Below are 23,498 nucleotides of genomic sequence, written 5' to 3'. Positions count from 1 at the left end.
AATATCATCCACAACTCTCTGATCCACAAAAGAGTTTCCACACTCTCGGAGAACAAAAAATAACTTAATATGAACAAAAGCACATAGGGAACATGCCTGTAGTCCTGCTCTATAGAAACATTTACATTTACTATTACTTGTTTTGTCTTCACTACTAAAATAAATATTTACAGCTTAATGACTTCAAATACAGGTATATAAGTATGACACTAAAACAGGCGTAAAATCATGACACTAAAACAGATATATACAGTAAGTATGATACTAAATAGGTGTATTAGTGTATATAAAGTATTCCTTGTCAGCCAAGAACACAATTTCTCTCATATGTAAACTAATCTTCTTAAAATAATTGACGGGAGTGTTATATCATGGATCAAGGTAAACAATGTATTCCATTTCATTTGCCACAGGAACCTTGAGGGTAATGATTTAGAGGATTGTCCCGAGACTGCTGTGTTTCAAGACATGACCAACCTCGAGTATATGTGAGTATACCCCCATCTTAACGATACAGTTCACAGGTGTGTTTCACAATCTATTTCAAGGTGCATCTCGCTCTGTAATTAAGGGTCATACTTTCTTAGGATCTATTTCAAGACTAATATATGGGACTTTTTCGTGGATTTGTTTCAGGGTCTAATATGAGGGTTATTCTGGATTTATTTCGGGTCTTAATTCATTATCTATTTCAAGCTCTAATTCAGGGTATTTTTTCAGTATTTAATTTTGAGGTGAAAGTCGGTGTGTATTTCGTTATGTATCTCAGGCTTTCAGGGTCTAACTTGAGATCCATTTCAGGATATTTTTCAGAATCAAATGCTGTATATGGTAAAGCAGAATTTTGTTAAGTAGTTTGGCAGAAAGACAGCTGTAATAGGATGGTGTGCCTATAGAGGGTGACTATCGGCATAATTGCCAATATCTATAGCTACACATTGTATATAGAGACAGAGTGCATATATAGGCACAATGCCTTGGGTCCTAGAGGGACATAATGCCAATAGAGTCATAATGCCCATAGAGACATAATGCCTATAGAGACATAATGCCTATAGGGACACAATGCCTATAGAGACAGAGTGCAATATAGGCATAATGCTCATAGAGTCGCTATTTTAACAAGTGACAAAATATATATATTTAAATGCACAAAGGGTTACCAACACCACCACGAGCCGTGAAAAATGGTCCAGATTTTTTTCTTTTCAAAATTTGTTTTCACGTCATCCGAGTTTTCTTTCTTTTTTAGGCTGTATTTAGCAAGGAAAAAATCAAAATAAATACATACATAGGCCTGTCAACCTCACCACAAGCCTTGTTAGGTATTTCAAATTGTTTCGTTATTCCTTTCTATGTTTCGATCTTCATTAGTTGTATTTTTTATTACTGTTATTGTTCTTGTTGACTATCTATTATAAACTCCTCCTATGTTTTAAAAAATGTGTATCATCTTTTGTCACCTTACCGATATGTAGTCAGTTTCCAGCATGTTCATTTACAGTAAGTAAAATAATTTCTCCCATCCGTGTGGTATTCGACAACAGTGTTATTTAGGACAGTTCAAAACCAGACTCCTAGGGGATAGCGATTGTGATAGCGGTTTTCAAGAAGGAAGATAGATCACTATCCTCAAACTACCATCCACTTAGTTTAACATGAAGTATAGGCAAATTACTGGAAGCAAGAATTTAAAACTCAATTTGAAATCATCTCGAGAATCACAAATTGATAAATGATTCCCAACATGGATTCACAAGTGGGCGTTCATGTCTGACAAATCTATTATCATTCTTTTCAACTGTTTTCGAATCAGTGGATGACGGACACGATTATGGTGTAGTTTACCTCGACTTTAGCAAAGCCTTCGACAGGGTCCCCCATGAAAGACTAATGCATAAAGTGGGGGCTCATAGAATTGGAGGAGATACCCTAAATTGGATTAGGGCGTAGTTACAGGGCAGGAAACAGAGAGTCGGTATTAATGGCACTAAATCCGATTGGGAGTACCCAATGCTCAGTACTTGCACCATTACTATTTATTATATACATAAACGACATAGATATAGGCGTAGACAGCAACATAAGTAAATTTGCTGACGACACTAAAATAGGGCGTGTAATTAAAACTGATGATGACTCCGCAACACTACAGGAAGATCTAAAAAAAAAAATCGCATTATCTGAAAAATTGCCGTTGAAGTTTAATGTGGAGAAATGTAAAGTACTTAGCTTTGGGGTTGAAACAGAGAAAAACTACATATCAGATGAACAACGTGGATACAGATAAATTAAACTGTGAGAAAGATTTAGGGGCAATGGTAAGTAAGAATCTTAAACCAAGACAACAATGCGTAATTGCTCGAAACAAGGCTAACGAAGAACTTGGGTTCATACAATGGAGTGTTTGTTACATAACTAGCGAGATTATCCTAAAACTATATCTTGCGCTTGTGAGACCTTACTTGGATTACGCAGTTCAGTTTTGGTAACCATGCTACAGAATGGATATCGAATCCCTAGAAAGCATACAGAGGAGGATGACAAGGCATTAGGAACCTTGAGCAAAGAGACAGGTTAAAGCATCTGAATTTCCACTCCCTTGAGATACGTAGAGTGATGGGTCATATGATTGAGGTGTAAAAGTTGAAGTCAGGGTTGAGCAAAGGTGATATAACAAAGGTACTTAAATTTTCCAACCAGGAACGAACTCGTAGTAATGGTTTTAAATTCGAGAAATTTAGGTTTAGGCACGAGATAGGTTAACACTGGTTTGGAAATAGAATAGTGGATGAGTAGAACAAGTTACCAAACGTCATCTTTAACTCGAACACGCTGGATAGCTTCAAATATGGGTTGGACGGATATATAAGCGATAGGGTTGGGTGTAATCGGGACTGCCCAGTATGGGCCAATAGGCCCGCTACAGTTTCTTCCAGTCTTGTTCTTATGTTATGTACTCCACCACCTTGTAAGCGTTAATGTTTTGATAACGTTGGTTACGAGTATATTTAGGGCATTTTCAGTGAATTATGAACCGATTTTCCTCTTTCAGATATTTCGACGAATTCCAGCTGTGTTCCTTGGCCCTCCACGTCCGAGTATGTGAGCCGAAAGGTGACGGTATCTCTTCTGTGGAACACCTGTTGGATAGTCTGGTACTCAGAGTCAGGTAGGAAAGAAGGGATCACCTGAATATTAGCCCCCTTATATCACCTGATGATCAATTAAACATCCTAACGCTACCTTGGGATTAGAATATGGTAGGTCATATTAGTTTAGGCTAGGATAGGTGCTGTTAGGTTAGGTTTAATTGAATTGAATTGAAACAGTTTATTTAGCCAGAAAAACACAGACACACAGTGGATAATAATAACAATGTTAACATGGCTGAGCCAGTTGAGAGCCAGAGCTCTCTTGTAGGTTAGGCTAGGATAGGCTTAGTTACGGTCTGTAAGGTTAGTATTTTTAATCATAAGGTTAATTAAGCTCGGGGGTTAGTCTTCATGTGATCCAAACGAAAGTTCCTAAACATATTTTCACAACACAAAAAATTCTTGTTAGTGTCCATATGGCGTCCAGGTTAGGTCAAGACAGAGAAATGTAGCGACATATTTTTAAGGTCACTTGTCACTCCATCAATAATATGGCATTCTCGGCCAGTTCAGCAGAACGGAGAAAAGGAAATTTATTCCTTACCTCTGTTTCTTATACCATTTGTCTTGTTTATCTTTCTTGGGTGGTTGTGAGAGTGTGCTTTGCTGTGCATCGCTCCAAGCTGTACAGGATGAACTAATTTATTTGTATATATATACTTTTTTACATCAGGGCCTGGGGGGCGAAAATATAATGATAATAATAATAATAATGATAATAATAATAATAATAATAATAATAATAATAATAATAATAATAATAATAATAATAATAATAATAATAATAATAATAATAATAATAATAATAATAATTAATATTTCCTTATAAGAATAGATAAAAATTATAACCAAAAACTAAAAATAATAATAATAATAACTATAAATAAATACACAAACGAAAAAATAAATCAAGACTGAGAAACGATAACAGCATGATATGTTGTCAATAGTAAGAGAAACAATTGAGACCCTGCAATTGTGTGTAAATGAGGCAGAAAGTCAGATCAGCAACCTGGGACTTGGTCACAATATTTGTGATGCCATATGGCAGCAGGGTCTACCATAGACAACACATTATGCTTCCAATATCTTCCCAGGCGGTAGTACCGCCCTGTTTGGTAGCTGCCAACTACCTACTACCTCCCCCAGGATGGTCATATTTGGCATCAATATATCCCACCCCCTTAAGGATACTAATGGCAAAGTCATGATCCAAGTCACTAACTCACACATTACTCTGTATGGCCCCCCTTGATTCCTCGTCGTTCACTATTAGCTTCTATTGTGTTTAATTTTTCTCTTGAGGTCACTAATATCCTTCCTGACCTCGTGCTATATATTATCCCTACGTGATCCTGAGGGACCACCTGTCAACTTACTGTCTTCCTGACCTGATTAAGACAGCTAGACGGACTGTCAGGCGCTATTAAAAAACACAAGAGCAGGTGTATTTCCAATCTGAACTTAAAACTATATCTTTCCGTCCGATCTCCCACATACCTTACACCCCTCCTACAGCGTGTGGGTGATGGGCGTCTTAGCCTGTGCGGGAAATCTCTTAGTGTTGATCGGTCGCTTCGTGGTGAAGGAGCCCAACAAGGTTCACTCCTTCTACATCAAGAACCTCTCACTCTCCGACCTGCTGATGGGCGTCTATCTTTTCATCATCGCCTCCTACGACGCCTCCTTCAGGGGGTCGTACATCCGCCACGAGTACTCCTGGAGACGTTCGTGGCAGTGCAATCTTTGTGGTGGGTGCCATCAACCACTTGGTATTATCGTTATAACTTTACTACTTAACTGCAGTTACATGAAAGTATAATAAATCACTTTATACTGCAATTAAATTTTCTGTAGTGCAGATGCAAAAGGATTACATAAACAATTTTCTGTATTAATAATAAATTCTTAAGCACAGCTCCATAAAATCAAATAAATCACTTTATTTTTTTTCTTCCCGACAGTTGCATAAAAATATATTAAATCAATTTACTGTACACTATTTTTTTCTAAAGAACAGTTACATAAGGATACAATCAACCCCTTTATATTGTAACTCAGGCATTCTCTTAATTACAGTGACAGTGACAGAGCAGCTAATTATATAACATATTCATCTACGACTGTCGGCAAGACTGAGGCAAAAAAATAGAGCTTCGGTACATGACGAACTTAACCTATGATCTTAGTGGTAGTGTTGTACTGAAGGAAACATAGATGGAGCTTTATTCCTGACGTTGCTGTTGTTGTTAGCTTAATTTACTGGCTGTCAACTGCGTCGGTTATTATGCCCATAGACTTGTTAGCTGGATCGCTTCCTCTTCTTTTACTTGTTCTTCTTTTGAACTTTCCACGAACCTTGTTCTTATCGTTCTTGATCTTGTTCTTCTTGTTCTTTTTCACATTGCTCTTGTTTTTTCTCGTTTTTTTTCTTCTCTCTTGTTTCTTCTTACTTAGAGAAGCGCATCTCTGCAATTGAATTTCTTTGGGCGTTTCCCTTGGCGATCTAATCCTCCATTTGGGACATTCCCGGTCGGAGGACGAGTGTGGACCGCCACAGGCAGCGCATTGGTTGTTTTCTTCACAGTCTTTGCTCTGGTGTCCAGAAGACGCGCACCTGGAGCACACGTCCTCTGGAGTCTTGCACTTCTGTGCTGGGTGTCCGTACTTTTGACACCTGTATAGCATCTTGTAGGTCTTAGTATGTAGGGCTGTAGTGCTTCACTGGGAAGGTGTCCTATCCCAGTGTAACCGTCTCTGGTAGTTTTGGAAAAATCTAACCAGCGTCGAGGTGGATTTCCATCGGGTTTATTCATTTTGCGACCAACAAATACGTTTTCCAGTCGGTCTTGTATTTCGTTCTATCCCAAGTGTTGAGTCTCACCGTGGGAGATAACTCCACACACCGCGTCGTCGACGAGATTGACTTCCACCTTAAAGGGGACGTCATGTAACTTCCTTCATTTGTTCAATCTGTTCCCAGTCACCGAAGGTAATCATAAGGCCACCAGTCGGCCGGCGGACAACCTTAGTAGCCCTATACCTGAAGAAGTAAAAAAAAATTCTACAGGACGAGGAGGTTTAGCTTCTCAGGAGGATAGAAGCTGGGGTATAGAGCCTCACAACATTTACCTGCTCCCAAATAATTCGCATGCTTACTCTGGTTAGGTCTGGTCTCGGAACACACAATTTTGAGTAGTGTGAGGAAATATGTCACAATAAAAAAGATGGGGATATCCTTCCAGCTACACAAGATGCTGGAATAATCCCCCAAACAAACCAATACTTCCGGAAATCTCCACCGACAACACCATGCTAAATTAATATAGCTTAACATAGTTAACCTACCTTGCCGCTAGGGACCTTCAGAGGTTTTTCTTCTTTTTTTAAGGTTAAAGTGGGGAAAGGATGGACGGCATGATAGGGCTCAAGGCACAGCCAGACATGAAGGATAGAGAAGTCACGACAGACAGTCGTGGGGGAAAAGGTTGGAAAAGAAGTTTAATGAGTTAAACAGAGGGGAACGACACCCCTTGCTTTACATATTACAGAGTTTGCTGGCTAACTAAGCTAACCTTGGGTTTAGGATGAGGTTGCACAATGGCTACTTTGGTTGGCAATGATTAGTTTGATTTTACAATTACATGTTTATTAAAATCTTATACTGTAATATGTTATGGACTCACTAGATTGTGACTTGTTAAATGTGATGTTATATCATCTAAGTTTTATCTAAGGTGGATCGTCGTGGCGGACCTAAATGGGTCGAACGTTGAGTTGTTGTAGTGTGGGCAGACTCCGTGACCACCAGGCGTGGGGTCGCCCTCCGTTGATGTCTTCCTCGCGTAGGTAGTCTGGGCTGAGGGTCGTCCAGGAGCTTGTCCTAAACCTTCTTCCCTAGGCGATGGAACCTGACGTTGACGTCCTTTTTTTTATTTCTCAGGTGGGCTGGCTTCCACTGTCTCCTGTTAGGGTGGCGCTTGGCCACTAGCTAACCTCAGACACTTATTTTGGAAGCTTTTTTGTTGTTGTAGTTTCGTCTTCCCGAGTGGGACGTGTGGGTACTCCAACACAGGCCTCACCAGGCATCAGTTTAAAACGTTTTAATTTAGCGGCTGCGATTTTGGTTTTCGTGGGACGTGATGCCCGTCCGAGAAATGATGAGGCCGAGCAACCTGCCTTGTTTAGAGTACTCAATCTCTTCGTCGTCGATCATCAATGGGGCCGACTTGAATTTGGCTATGGGTATGACCTCGAATTTCGTTTTGTTTGTTTTTATCTTCCTTTTATTTTCATACTCCGAGATCTCCTCTATTGCCCGAGCAGTGAGTCGCGCCATCCTTGCTGTGGACCTTCCTGGGCAGGTGACGATCTGTGTTACATCGTCGGCATACATGACATACTCGCTGCCGACGATTGGGGGTGGCAGGTCAGCTGGTGAGAGACAAGAGCCCTGAGGCACGCCACTCGAGAGTGAGAATTCTTCTCCACAATATTCTTGCATCTTGATTTTGGTTCTGCGGTCCGCAATGAAGTTGCACAGCAGGCGCGTCAGGTTTTCGGGTAGCCCCAGTTGCATGATCTAATATTGTAGCCCCGTGTACCAAACCTTGTCAAGCGCCTTGCTGACGTCCCTCGGCACTACCTTTGCACTGCAGGCGGCCAGTTATGGCGTTGGCGATCTGCTCGTACGCCTGGGCTATGGCAGTGGATGTGCCTCGGTACTGGCGGAAGCCGAACTGGCGGGGATTGTGCACGTCTTCGTCCTCCAGATACATCAGCACCCGCCTGTTTACTATTTTTTCGAGGATTTTGGCTGGTACCTCTAGCAGCGATATTGGTCGAAAGTTTTCGACTTTGTTTGGAGGCTTCCCTACTTTTGGTATGAGGAGGATAAGGGCGATTTTGAACATCTTAGGGAAGTATCCAGAGGCGAGACAGGCATTGCATATATGAGCAAGTCTCTCTATCATGTTTTCAGGGAGTTGGACCAGGATATTGCTGTTAATGTGGCTTTGCCCAGGTGATTTGTTTGTAAGCCCTTCTATGATGGATAACACATCTGCAGGAACTATGAGCTCTGTCAGTTAGCTGTCGTCCACCAGTCTAGTGAAGTCAGTCCGTGGGAGCGGCTGGAGCAGGTGCTGATGGTCCTGCAACTGACTTAATATGTCCTCCTCAAACTCCCTGTCAAAGCCCTCGTTCTCCTGTTCACTAATGTTAAAGATATTTCGTAAATATCGTCGATGTAATTGTTCTTGGTTTTCCTCCTCGAATATTTTCTCGTTGTTTTGGTCGAGCAGGTAAGGGACCGTGTGATAGGTGTAACCCATCAGTCGCCTGATCCCCTTCCAGAAGGCTGCAGAGTCGCGGTAGTTGTTGGCTGCCTGCTGTGGCTATGGGAAGGCACAATCTCGTCACCGCAAGGTGGACAGCCAATCCGCTATTAATTTCTTATATTTCCCACTTCCTAACTTTACCTTGCCCTGCCCCTTCCTTGCATCTTCAAGAAAAAAAGAACAATTGTTCATTCCTATGAAAAAATTTTGTGACGAGACGTTCAGAATAAAGCTCCATCTCTTAGGCTACGTCCCAAGTGTGAGAGTCCTGTGGCATCGAGCGATCACGTGAGTGAACGCGCTGCCTTCGTGTAGCGAACAAACATACGTGTTTTCTTTGATGTGTCCCACGTTGACGCGTGAAGTGTTCGCGAGTGACCAGGAAGCGCGAACTAGACGCGCGGACCTGGAAGCAGTGATCAAATATTTTGATCGTCGCTGCCTCAGTCGGGCAAGTTCTCGCATTCTACATCAAAACTAAAGAAGGCTATACTCTCATTTTCCACTGTTAACAACTTGATCTTGTCAAGAAATAGATCCTTGTGGAGTATAAAGTAGTTGCAAAATGCTACTCTTACATTCTTTGCAGAAGAATGTGAAGCATTGTTTATTCTAGAGGGTGCATATGACTTTGCATCCAGTATCTACCTTTGTTTCAATAGCTTTGTTTAAAATTATCCATTTACTTGTACAAATTCCAAATGTACACTCTACAATACGCCTGGCACGTGACAATTAATAATTAAAAATAAATTTTTCCTTGTTCAGAGCATTCCTAGGATAGGGTTTTAACAAATAGTACACAAAGTGGGTAGACCTCGTCCCCAATCAAAAGACATTCTGGTGTACTCGTGAAACTTATTTGGATCTTGGTGAAGTTTCTTGTAGAGATGGTGAAATTCGCCTACTTCCATCTTCCTCTGATACATGGGATGTCTGTTCCTGGGTACCTATGTGATGCGTAGACGGCATGTTAACGCTGGCAGGTGGGACACAGGTCGCTTTGGAAGATACAGTAGGTCGCACGGCTACGCCCTGATAACTCGATGCCGCAGGACACTTGCACATGGTACATAGCCTTAGTCGTATTTCAATCACTCCCATATTACCATTTGTCCACAATGAACATTGTTCTGTGACCTTAGGCTGTGACTTTAGCCATGAGCCATGAGCCTGAGGCTTCCCGCACAGACGCTCAGACCAAGACACTCACATGGACACTCAGACACAGATACCTACACAGACACTCAGACACAGACACCCACACAGACATTCAGATACACACACCAACACACACTCAGACAACCATACAGATTCACACATAGACACCAACACACACACACACTCAGACAGACAGACACAAACTCCATAGCGTGCTTCATCATCATCGTAAAAGCTTTAATCACGTGGTAATTACCGGCCTCTGGTACAGTATATCTGACAGATCTGTATAATAAAAATTACGATTTATCTTTACCAGCTAAATGAACACAGATCTAAATTCTGATATAATAGGCTAAGTTAAAAGCAACAATAACATAATGCACATTATCGTGTATACATAATATAATGTACAGTACTTGTATATTAAGAGCATATACATATAATATTACCTATGTAACATATAATAGAACACATTTTTGGTAACAAATATAACTATAACTATAACTAATGGTGATGACATGTAACTTGTATACTATCTTCACTACTGTCACTTGTAACTCTTGTAACTTGCCTTGTAGTTATTAGCTTGTAAGTTAAATAAATCACTTGTAATATCTGTTTGTAATTGTTTCAGATTGTTTGATGTTCACTCAAAACACTATACTGCTTTCTAGTTTATTTTCAAAATATGTGCACAGTATGTTGGCGTAATGACGAATTAACCGAAGACGGGCAACTGTCCGTTTACGAGAGAATATAGGAGGTGATTGATAGAGCTTCGTGGTGTTTCAGATACAGTGATCTACAACGCAAAAGGCTGGTCACTTAGTGCTGCTGACCCTTGCAATCTTAGTATCTCGTTAATTAGGGTGATGCAAATTAAATAATTATTATATGTCTCGTATAGCCCACATTTATATAATTGTTACTGTCTGTACATTTGACAGAAGCTAATACATAATTGGACACATAATAGATCAGATAATAAATAACATATATAATATAACATATAATTATAACATATAATAGAACACATAATATAACTTAATAATATAAGATAACACATAATAGAACACATTTGATTCGTATGATCTATATGCGGTGACCCAATTATTATATCCTTTATAGCTGTGGTTCATAATAATTAAGTACTCTCAACTTCGTGTTGGTATGGATGGCGACCTGTGATGTAATGGTCAGCATGCTCGCCTCGTAAGCGAGTTGTCCCGGGTTCGATTTTTGGGCAAGGTGAAACTATGGGTAATTTTTGTTTACATCATTTGCCTCTGTCTACCCAACAGTAACTGGGAACCTGGATGTTAATCGATTTGAGGATCCTGTTTTGGGGTAATGGTTAGCCAGTGCAGTTGGTGAGTTTTCCGGGCTTTTCAGACAATTCCTTGACACTGGGTCATGCAACTCTTTAACTTTGGGTGAGGTTGTTGTGTTGATGACAGCTTCTACACCTTAAACAAACTCACGCCTAGGTGGCCCGAGGGCCGACCATCCTCGTCCACATGGGGCAACCATTATTTGTATATAGTATGGGTGATAAAATATTCTCCTCTATGCGTTAGTTTGTGTGTTTTTGTTTGTGTCTTGAATCTCTGTGAACTGACGTTAAATTTACTTGACCGCCCAAAAAGGACAGTATTGGTCATACGTCGAACTTTTCTAAAAGAAGAAGAACAACATGAGCGCCAGCACTTAAGAAGAACAGTCCTGATCACTAAGGAGGAAAAAGGCTTGATGGTTTCAGTCGTGTTGGGTTACATGGGTCACTTAATTTCATTCAATGAGTTCTGTAGTGGTGCTCCGAGGACCCAGTTCCTTGTGGCTATTTCTGGACAAAATATTATTCAGACTCTTTAATAGAGTAGTTGAGAAATATTTAATACGTTTCTTTTTTTCTAGACAATTAATTAGGAGGCTATCATATTAAGAAAGAAAAGTTATCATATAAAGAGATTTGTGACACACACACACACATATATATATATATATATATATATATATATATATATATATATATATATATATATATATATATATATATATATATATATATATATATATATATATATATATATATATACCGTGTTTCAGATATGTTAATCTTTTGTTATCCAGGGGATAATTTAAAAAAAAAAATTGGGGATTTAGTTTGCATACTTAAGAAGCTTTAATTAAAAGCAATCAGATAAAGATACAGTCGTATGAACCAACAATACACACAGGGAATAAGTCCATGGATATTACTATAGTGTACTTATACTATATGCTTAAATCTGTACTCTTATTTACATTATTGGATAAAATTACTTGTGTAGATTTTGTTGACTAGAGGAAACATGAATAGATATTCAAAAGGAAACGTTCCTGTGTATTAGTTTTCATCACATCCTCGCCAGTGTATATAAGCCTTTGTCAGAGTACGTATGCCTCTGTCAGTGTGTATATATATCTCTGTCAGTGTTCCTATGCCTCTGTCAGTGTACATATTATCTCTGTTCAATAGCGCGGCAGGCCTGGTCAATTTTACTAAGGTACAGTATATAATTTACCCTCCAATAGTTGAATTGGGGCGCCGGTGGTAGAGCGGTACCGCTCTTGCCTAGCAAGCGAGATGTCACGGGTTCGATTCCCGGGCCGGTGGAAAGTTGTTTGGACACACTCTCTAGCCTCCTTGGTCCCTGTTCGCCTAGCAGTAAAGTAGGTACCTGTTTTAAATCGAAAAGCTGCGAATTCGTATTCAGGGAAAGTTGTTGGAACTTCCAATAACTTGCTGACAAAAACCTATGACTCTTCAGGCTTCTATGCCCTTGACAAAAAAGCCTATGACCCTTCAGGCTTCTACCCCCTTAACTCATGAGACATGAACTTAACATGCTTCCCAGAAGGGCGCTGTAAGCGCTTCTGCGCTTCACCTTGCACAGGATGTAGGAGGGGTGCCCAATAAAGTAAAAAAAAAAATATATAAATAAAAATAATTGAATTAATACTTATATGAGTTGGTGAGATCTGTCATATTCGTCAGCTGCCTCCGTAATAGGCATGAATCTGTACCTATGTTTTTACCTGCTACCAAACAGGGAGGTACTACTGCCTGGGAAAATATTGGAAGCATAATGTGTTGTCTAATGGTAGACCCTGCTGCTATATGGCATCACGAAAATTATGACCAAGTCCCAGGTTGCTGATCTGACTTTCTGCCTCATTTGCACACAATTGCAGGGTTTCAATTGTTTCTCTTACTTTGAGAACACAACATGCATATATTGTTTCTCACTATTGATTTTTTTTCATTTTTACATTTCTTTATGGTTCTTTATTATTGTCATTATTATTATTATTAGTGTTATTATTATTATTGTTGTCATTATTATTTTATTTTTAATTTTTTATTTTTTATTAACAATTTTATTTACTAAGAATTATTATTATTTTATTTATAATTTTTTATTATTTATTATAAATTTTATTTAATATGAATTATTATTATTATTATTATTATTATTATTATTATTATTATTATTATTATTATTATTATTATTATTATTATTATTATTATTATTATTATTATTATTATTATTATTACATTTTCACCCCCCAGGCCTTGATGTGGGTCAGTGACCTGTGCCCGGGTGGGCTAACCCCCATAAAAAAAAAAAAAAAAAAAATATATATATATATATATATATATATATATATATATATATATATATATATATATATATATATATATATATATATATATATATATATATATATATATATATATATATATATATATATTGTTACGACCGTGTCTTATTTTTCTATTTTTTTTATATAACATGCTTCCATGTTGTCCCATATTATTCCTGTAATGATGTGTTATATCTACTATTATATAATCTAGTCACCTTACCCTGTGGGGTTAAGGTTTTAACTGTTATTATTTGTTCAAGCCCATCTTATTTCTTAATTTAGTATTGTAACAAGCATTCTTTGTTTCTCTAAACGACCATCTGCATCGTTAAACGACCCATGTTTCGCCTGCTGGTCACATTGGCGGGAAGCCTAGCCTATATATAGCACTCCATCAGCAGACAGAGTGCAGTCCAGTCCTCTTGTCCTTCAGTTCACGTTGTTTTGAGTGACACTCGTCACCTGTTACTTATACTTCATTTTATTTCTATGTTGTACCTGTCACCACCAATGTGGTATATCTATGTGAGTACCTATTTATGTCTCTTATGTATCCATCAGTGTTTGCTTAGTTACATTTCAGTAATTCAGTGTTGTTTCACCATAGTTAATTTCAGTGTTAGTTTTTATATGTTTATGCAGTGTTAACGTAATCCAATGCTTTATTTTTATTCTTTTCATGTTTCGATGTTTTAGTATCATTTGTGTCTTAAAGGTTTCGATAGTGAATCAATTTGTTGTGACAGCCTACGATGCTCTTTATTGTGTTGGTATTTTATTTAATTAAATTCTTAAAGGTTAACTTTATTTATTTTTATTCCCTTTTGATTTACTTCACTTTACTTTTTGTTTGGTTACGCCTAGAACCTTGGATATTAAAGTAAATTAAGAGACGGCGTAACAATATATATATATATATATATATATATATATATATATATATATATATATATATATATATATATATATATATATATATATATATATATGTATATGTGTGTGTGATATTCTGAAATTTAAAACGAAAATTACTGATTTAACAAATAGGGAAACATAAGTGGAGCGAGAGTCATGAGTACTGTACATGCCACGCCCCGTGATCAGACCTAAACAAAGCCTTTGTGCGCAGCGCACCAAGCTCCGAGTTGGGGAGTCGGGAACTAAGTGACCAGCTGGTGCCACGAGGCCTAAGAAATGTACGTTATCAAGTTCATTCATACACTGTTGACGAAGTTAAAAGCCAGCTATAATATGAGGCGCTCCTCATTACAAGGAGGTGAAGCGCCAAATTAAAAAAAAGGAGAAAACAGCATTTAAAGTTTTTATAAGTTCAAACAACCAGAACTTTATTGTTGTTTTAAGTTTAGATAGTTCTTTTTTTTTATCGTGCATCTCAATCCCTCTCCTAGCGAACATTAAAAACTAGAACATAAGAACATAAGGAAATAAGGAGTCTGCAATAGGCCGGTTGGCCTGTGTATGGCAGCTCCTGTCGAGAGTTACTACCAATCTCTATAATCCATAAATCTATCTAGGCTCCTTTTAAGACTTTTCAGCGTTCCAGCACTTACTACAAAGTTGCTAAGCTTGTTCCACTCGTCCACCACCCTATTTGTGAACCAGTTCCTTCCTATCTCCCTCCTAAACCTAAACTTATCCAACTTAAATCCGTTGCTACGAGTACTATCCTGCTCGGATATTATAAGAACTTTATCTATATCGCCTTTATTGATTCCTTTCACCCACTTAAATACTTCTATCATATCTCCTCGTACTCTTCGTCCTTCTAGGGAATGCAAGTTTAGTTTCTTTAACCAATCTTGATATGGAAGGTTTTTACGTCCCGGAATCATTTTCGTCATTCTTCGCTGCACCGACTCCAGTGAATTGATATCTATTCTATAATAAGGGCACCAGAACTGAACATACAGGGACGTGCGCGGGTTTTGGGTAATTATTGGGACGTTTTGAGCTCACATTGGGACCAGTGTCATATTTTCGTACACTGATAATAGTGGTGTCTAGCGAAGCAGGATATGTTGAGGGGTAGATCCAAATGAACCATTGTCCTGTGTAATTAATAATTTTCCAGTGCTGTAAGGTGGTGCTGATGATTAATACAAGTGTCTCTTTAACCCTAATCTCAGGAACACCAGTCTAGGTCACGGTAAATACTAAAAGTAACATATTAATTTGGATATCGGTCACACTAGAGTAGCCCGTTATAGTACATCCTTCTTTCCTCACACAGCCAAACTGTGGAATGCTCTGTCTTCTGTGTTTCCATACTCTTAAAATCTGTCTCACTTCAAAAGAAGCTGGTTTTCCTGCATCTTCGTGGTGTAGATTAATATATTATTTTTCTTTTCTATTTTTAATTTCTTTTTACTCTTATTTTTTCGCTCCCAAGACCCAGTTGTGGGTCGATGACCTTTGCCCGGGTGGGCTATTCCCGGTAAAAAAATTTAAAAAAATAAACCCCAACATGAATTCCGATAAGTTACACACACACACACACACACACACACACATACATATATATATATATATATATATATATATATATATATATATATATATATATATATATATATATATATATATATATATATATATATATATACATATATATATACCGCACTCACTCACTCACTGATAGAACTGCTGTCCAATCCTCACTAACGCAGCTTATGGTTAGCTCTTTATCACTGTTGTTTGATTCAGTGTTGGCCACAATCTCACACACTTTCACAGGGTTCCTCAGTACACTCAGCTCAGAGGCGTCGGTCTTCACACTCACCACCATCACGCTCGACCGTTACTTCTCCATCGTACATCCATTGACCCTGAAGGAGAGGAACTTGCGTATACCTGTTGGGGTGATGAGTATCACCTGGACCTTGGCCGCCCTCCTAGCTCTCCTCCCGCTCCTCGGCATCCAGTACTACGGTGACAACTTCTATGGCAGTAATGGCATGTGCCTTCCGCTGCATATCCACGACCCCTATGCCAAGGTAAATTGTTCTGAATGCAATAACTACGATCCCTATACCAAGGTAAGAGGCCGTGAATATACAACTGTACCCTTACGACAGGGTAAAAGGTTGTGAACATAACTACTACAACCCCTACATCAGCCGAAGGTAAAGTTAAGTAAAAAGGTTTGGTATGACTCTTCGTCAAAGATGTGAACGAAATTTGGGTATTCGTTAGAGGCCAAAAATTACAAATAGAAGACGAATGAACTATTTAACAGTCGTGGACACCTGCAGTAGTGAAGTGAAAATTTGCCCCCAGCTTATTTCATAGGATGCTTAAACAACCCTAACACGATCTATAGGACAATGCTAGACTAAATTAAGTTAGGTGAGATTAGTGTGAGCGTGGATAATATTAAGGACGAATAAGATAGTGGCTAATATATATATATATATATATATATATATATATATATATATATATATATATATATATATATATATATGTATGTGTGTGGGTGTGTGTGTTTGCTTGTGTGTGTGTGTGTGTGCGACGGTAATGGAATGAAATTATACAGGATTTGATTTCTAAATTTACTTGAATTACCTATACAGTTTGTTCTCCTGTTTTTCCTTTGTGCAGGCGTGGGAACACTCTGCCATTATCTTCATTGGTTTCAACCTGGTAGCCTTCATGTTCATCGCTTACGCCTACGGGAGGATGATCTTAGCCATTAGGGAGTCCCAGATGTCGCTCAGGTCGACGCAGGAGAAGCAGGACAGAATCCTAGTGAAGAGGTTCGCGTTCATCGTGGGCACCGACTTCCTCTGCTGGATGCCTGTTATTGTTATTAAAGTCATCGCCCTGGGAGGTAATATGGTGTGTGTGTGTGTGTGTGTGTGTGTGTGTAGAACAAATGTGTCGGCAGCTTCTATTGCAGAACCTCAGTATGCAGACGACCTCACCCATGTTGCTCACACTGAACACGACCTACAGGAGATCCTGATCACCTACACAGATGCGTATGCATACTTCGGCCTTGAGGTGAATGTACATAAAACTCAAATTTTCTTTCAACCTGCCTCTGGTTCAGACACACCTCCACCATCCATCCAACTTAACCGTACTACCCTCTCTAATGTTACTCAGTTTCGGTATCTCGGCTCCCACCTGTCCATCCTTAATAACTCATATCATTGTACCATAGCTGGATGATCGTCATACTCGATTCCGAGTGACAGCAAAGTAGTAGTAGTAGTAGTGTGTTTGTGTGGTTTTGGTGTTATAATCACTACTATTATCATATTCATAATCACTGCTGCTCCTCTAATTATTGTTTCTATATTAATAATGTTATTATCGTTAGTATTTTATTTAACACCATCCATATTACCACATCATCACTACCGCCATCATAATCACTAACATCATAATTACCAATATCATCATCATCATCATCATCACCACCATTATCATAATCATCATCATCATCACCACCGTCATCATCCCCATCATCATAATCATCACCATCATCATCATCCTCATCATCATCACACCATCATCATCATCACACCATCATCACCGTCATAACCAACAGCATCATTATCATAATCATGACCATCAGTTTCACCAACGTCGTCATCATCATGACCATCACCGTCACCGCCATCATAATCATCACCATCATTATCATCATAATAATAATCACCATCATCAACATCGTCATCATCACCACTATCATCACCATTATAATCATCACTATCATCATCATCATCATCATAGTAATCACCATCATCAGTATCGTCATCTTCACCACTATCATCACCATCATAATCTCACCATCATCATCATCATCATCATCATCACCACCACCATCATCATCATCATAATAATCATCATCATCAGTAACGTCAACATCACCACTATCATCACCATTATAATCATCACCATCAGCATCACCACAATAACAGGTTGTCGATCGCAGGTGTGGTGATAGACAGGACCCTATACGCTTGGATGGCGGTGTTCGTCTTACCTGTCAACTCAGCTCTCAACCCCATCCTCTACACTCTGGCTACCAAGATCTTCAAGCAACAGGTAAGTCACGGTAATGGTAAGAATTATATTCAAAATTATCAGAAAAAAATAATGATAAAATATTCAATTGGAGGATTGCAATATAATAAAATAATAATAATAATAATAATAATAATAATAATAATAATAATAATAATAATAATAATAATAATAATATAAATAATATTATTATTAATAATATTAACAATAATATTATTATTATTATTATTATTATTATTAGTATTATTATCATTAGTATTATTATTATTATTAGTATAATTATTATTAGTATTATTAGTATTATTATCATTAGTAGTATTATTATTATTAGTATTATTATTATTAGTATTATTAGTATTATTAGTAGTATTAGTATTATTATTACTATTATTAGTGTTAGTATTAGTATTAGTATTATTATTAGCAGTAGTAGTAGTATTATTATTATGAGTATTATTATTATTAGTAGTAGTAGTAGTAGTATTAGTATTAGTATTAGTATTAGTATTATTATTATTAGTATTATTATTAGTGTTCTTATTATTAGTATTATTAGTATTATTATTATTATTATTATTATTATTATTATTATTATTATTATTATTATTATTATTATAATTTTTATTATTATTATTATTATTATTATTATTATTATTATTATTATTATTATTGGTATTGGTATTATTGGTATTATTAGTATTAGTATTATTATTATTATTAGTAGTAGTAGTAGTATTATGAGTATTATTATTATTATTAATATCATTAGTATTATTATTATTAGTATTATTAGTATTAGTATTATTATTAGTATTATTATTATTAGTAGTAGTAGTATTTTATTAGTAGTATTATTAGTATTAGTATTATTAGTATTATTATTATTATTATTAGTATTATTATTACTATTAGTATTATTATTATTATTAGTACTAGTATTAGTATTATTATTATTAGTGGTAGTATTATTATTATTATTAGTAGTAGTAGTAGTATTATTACTATTAGTATTATTATTAGGAGTAGTAGTATTAGTATTATTATTATTATTAGTATTATTATTATTAGTATTTTTATTACTATTAGTATTATTATTATTATTATTAGTATTAGTATTAGTATTATTATTATTAGTATTAGTATATAATTTTTTTTTTCAGTTGCTACCAATGGTTCTTTTTTCAACATTTTACCTGGATCACAGATGCTGAAAAAAAAAAAAAAAAAAAAAAAAAAAATATATATATATATATATATATATATATATATATATATATATATATATATATATATATATATATATATATATATATATATATATATATATATATATATATATATATATATATATATATATATATATATATATATATATATATATCTTACAACCAGTATTACATGTATACAACCAGTGTTACGTGTATACAACCAGTGTTACATATATACAGCCAGTGCTACAAGCATTACAGCCAGCGTTACATGTATACAGCCAGTGTTATATGCATACAGCCAATGTTGCAAGTATACACAGTCAGTAGTACAACCAATGTTGCATGCTTACAGCCAGCGTTAGATGTATTACAGTAAGTGTTACAGGAGTCACGGCCAATATTACAGCCAGTGTTACGGGAGTGTAGGGGTATCGAGATATTTATGTTGTCTAGCACTCAGGATGGAAGGAAACTCTAAGGTGGTGGTTTTCTTGTATAATATAGTTATATGATAGACAGTCTGGTGCTGGAGATGCCGTGTGGTGGGGAGCTGCTCAGTAGAAGACGTTCGGTGAGTAGCGTGTTGAAGGAGGTAGATGTGCAGGAGCTTCGTTAGAGAAGATGTTGCCTGTTGCTGGCCTCCTGGTTGAATGAATGCTGGACAGCTAGGAGCTTGCTGGGAGGAGGTGTTGCGTGTTCAGGAAGATGGGCCAGAATGAGAGTTGGTTGGTGAGGAAGCTCAGAGGACAGCTGGTGGGTCGCCATGCTCGCTGGCGGGAGCGAGGACCGCCAGGCAGGCGAGGAGGAGCTAAGGCAGCCAGGCAGCGGCGGAGGAGGAGGTGTTGCTTGTTCAAGAAGAATGGTCTGAATCAATCTCAATGGAGAGACAGAGCTTATATACACCCAGCAGCAGCCGCCAGTCCTCTATGAGTCATGTTGGGAAAACCCGAGAAGTAGCCGGTGACTAGTTCCGTTGCTAAGATACGGTAACATCTGGGGACAGCTCTCGCTTGGTTGCTAGGCAACGGCACGTTGGAATGTGGTGGCAGGTGGTGACGCCGCTAGGCAGTTGTAGGGGGTTGTAGGGGAGACGTCCACTACAGGAGTCACGGCCAATGCTACAGTTGGTGTTACAGGAGTCACGGCCAATGCTACAGTTAGTGTTACAGGAGTCACGGCCAATGTTACAGTTAGTGTTACAGGAGTCACAGCCAATGTTACAGTTAGTGTTACAGGAGTCACGGCCAATGTTACAGTTAGTGTTACAGGAGTCACGGCCAATGTTACAGTTAGTGTTACAGGAGTCACAGCCAATGTTACAGTTAGTGTTACAGGAGTCACGGCCAATGTTACAGTTAGTGTTACAGGAGTCACGGCCAATGTTACAGCAGTTACATCACGTGTTACAGGAGTCACGGCCAATGTTACAGCCAGTGTTACGGAGTCACGGTCAATGTTACAGTTAGTGTACAGGAGTCACGGCAATGTTACCAGTTAGTGTTACAGGAGTCACGGCCAATGTTAGTGTTACAGCTGTTCAGTGTTACAGGAGTCACGGCCAATGTTACAGCCAGTGTTGCAGGGAGTCACGGTCAATGTTACAGTTAATGTTACAGGAGTCACGGCCACGCCAGTTAGTGTTACAGGGTCACGGCCAATGTTACAGTTAGTGTTACAGGAGTCACGGCCAATGTTACAGTCAGGAGGCACGGCCAATGTTAGTTAGTGTTACAGGAGTCACGGCCAATGTTACAGTTAGTGCTAGTTACAGTTAGTGCAGGAGTCACGGCCAATGTTACAGTTAGTGCTACAGGAGTCACGGCCAATGTCACGTTGTGTTACAGGAGTACGCCAATGTTGCAGTTAGTGCTACAGGAGTCACGGCCAATGCACAGTTAGTGTTACAGGAGTCACGGCCAATGTTACAGCCAGTGTTACAGGAGTCACGGCCAACGTTACAGTTAGTGCTACAGGAGTCACAGCCAATGTTACAGCCAGTGTTACAGGAGTCACGGCCAATGTTACAGTTAGTGCTACAGGAGTCACGGCCAATGTTACAGTTAGTGCTACAGGAGTCACGGCCAATGTTACAGTTAGTGCTACAGGAGTCACGGCCAATGTTACAGTTAGTGTTACAGGAGTCACGGCTAATGTTACAGCCAGTGTTACATGTATACAGGCAGTGTTACATGTATGCAGGCAGTGTTACATGCAGGCAGTGTTACATGTATACAGGCACTGTTACATGTATACAGGCAGTGTTACAGTGTACAATATGTTACAGGTGGTGAAGATGGTGTTTCACATGAGCAGGTGGCCGGTGTCGCCCCCCAGGACGGGCACAGATTCTAACCCCTCCAACTCCTACGTGATGATTTACCGTGGCCGCTTCCAGACTGCACAGGTGAGACTATGAAGGACTGTGTGAGACTGTGGGATTTTTGTGAGACTTTTTAAGACTATGTGAGACTGTGTAAGACTGTGTAAAACTGTGTGAGACTGTATAATAATGTGTGAGACTATGTGAGACTTTGTAAGACTGTGTGAAAATGTGTGTTACTGTGTAAGACTGTGTCAGACTGTGTGACTTTCTAAGACTGTGTCAGACTGTCAGACTGTGTAAGACTGTGTCAGACTGTCAGACTGTGTAAGACTCTGCAAAACTGTGTCAGACTGTGTTATTTTGTAAGACCGTGTAAGACAGTGTAAAACTGTTTGAGGTTGTGAAAGACTGTGTACTGTGTAGGACTGTAGGATTACGTGAGACTTTGTAAGACTGTTTGAAACTCTCTAAGACTGTGCAAGACTGTGAGACTTTTAATTTGTAAGAATGTGTTAGCCTGTGTAAGATTGTGTAAACCGTGAAAGCCTTTGCAAGACTGTGTATAACTGTGTAAATTGTGTATAAATGTTTAAAGCTGTGTAAATTGTGTATAAATGTTTAAAACTGTGTAAATCTTAGTAAGACTTGAGTAAGACTGTTTAAGATTGTAAGACTGAGTCAGCCTAAGACTTCGTGAGACTGTAAGAGTGTGTAAGACTGTGTAAGACTGTAAAACTGTGTGAAATTATGCATATACCTAGATCACGCGCACCTACAGTGATTTACTTGCATATATATTAGGGTGTGTTGAATTTAATTTGCGATTTCTCTGACCACTCCTGCAGTTTGTTTAAATCCTCTTGGAGTGCATTTGCATCCTGCCCTGAATTAATCTGCAGCCCTATTTTGGTGTCATCCGCAAACTTGCTTATGTCATTGCTGATCCCAGTATCTAGATCGTTTATGTAAATTATGAACAAAAGTGGGCCCAGTACTGACCCCTGGGGAACCCCACTGGTTACACAACCCCACTCAGATTTAACACCATCTACGCTGACTGTCTGTGTTCTATCGGTAAGCCACGATTTTATCCAATTTAAAACTTCCCCTCGATACCACGAGCCTGAACTTTTCTCAGAAGCCTCTGATGTGGTACTCTGTCAAACGCTTTGCTAAAGTCTAAGTAAATAACATCGTAATTTTCGTCATTTTCTACTACCTCGAAGACTTTCCTAAAAAATGTCAGCAGATTTGTTAGACAAGATTTTCCCTTTGTAAACGCATGGGGAGGTTTACGATCAGGTCTGTAAAAAAAATTCTTAGTGATGTTAAAACATTTGTCTAAAAAAGAACTAGGGTATTATAAATTCAATCCAATATTATAAATATATTTATATTCCTCAACAAAAAATTCCGTACTGCATATTCGTAGAACACGTAAAAACATTAATGAGAATACTGACTGTTTGACTATTATAGTGGGCAGTATAATAATGATTATATGAACACACATTGGTAGGTTTCCTATATATACTGAACTTAAAGGTGTTACCTACTCTGT

At 38.0% G+C, this 23,498-nt stretch overlaps 1 protein-coding gene across 1 annotated transcript in view; it reads left to right on the top strand.

Moving 5' to 3' along the window:
• Window positions 1-23,498, top strand: part of LOC121869680 (relaxin receptor 1-like) — a 179,606-nt gene that overhangs the window by 149,752 nt on the left and 6,356 nt on the right. Inside the window, exons 14-20 of the mRNA XM_042371229.1 lie at window positions 414-488; window positions 3,056-3,172; window positions 4,674-4,906; window positions 16,103-16,362; window positions 16,970-17,198; window positions 18,312-18,424; window positions 21,899-22,018. Of these exons, the coding sequence (XP_042227163.1) occupies window positions 414-488; window positions 3,056-3,172; window positions 4,674-4,906; window positions 16,103-16,362; window positions 16,970-17,198; window positions 18,312-18,424; window positions 21,899-22,018 (1,147 nt within the window). The remainder of the gene's footprint in view (window positions 1-413; window positions 489-3,055; window positions 3,173-4,673; window positions 4,907-16,102; window positions 16,363-16,969; window positions 17,199-18,311; window positions 18,425-21,898; window positions 22,019-23,498) is intronic.

Source organism: Homarus americanus, unplaced genomic scaffold (genome assembly GCF_018991925.1).
Source record: "Homarus americanus isolate GMGI-L3 unplaced genomic scaffold, GMGI_Hamer_2.0 scaffold32583, whole genome shotgun sequence".
In the NCBI taxonomy this organism is placed as follows: Eukaryota; Metazoa; Arthropoda; class Malacostraca; order Decapoda; family Nephropidae; genus Homarus; species Homarus americanus.
This window is presented reverse-complemented; position numbering and strand designations above follow the sequence as displayed.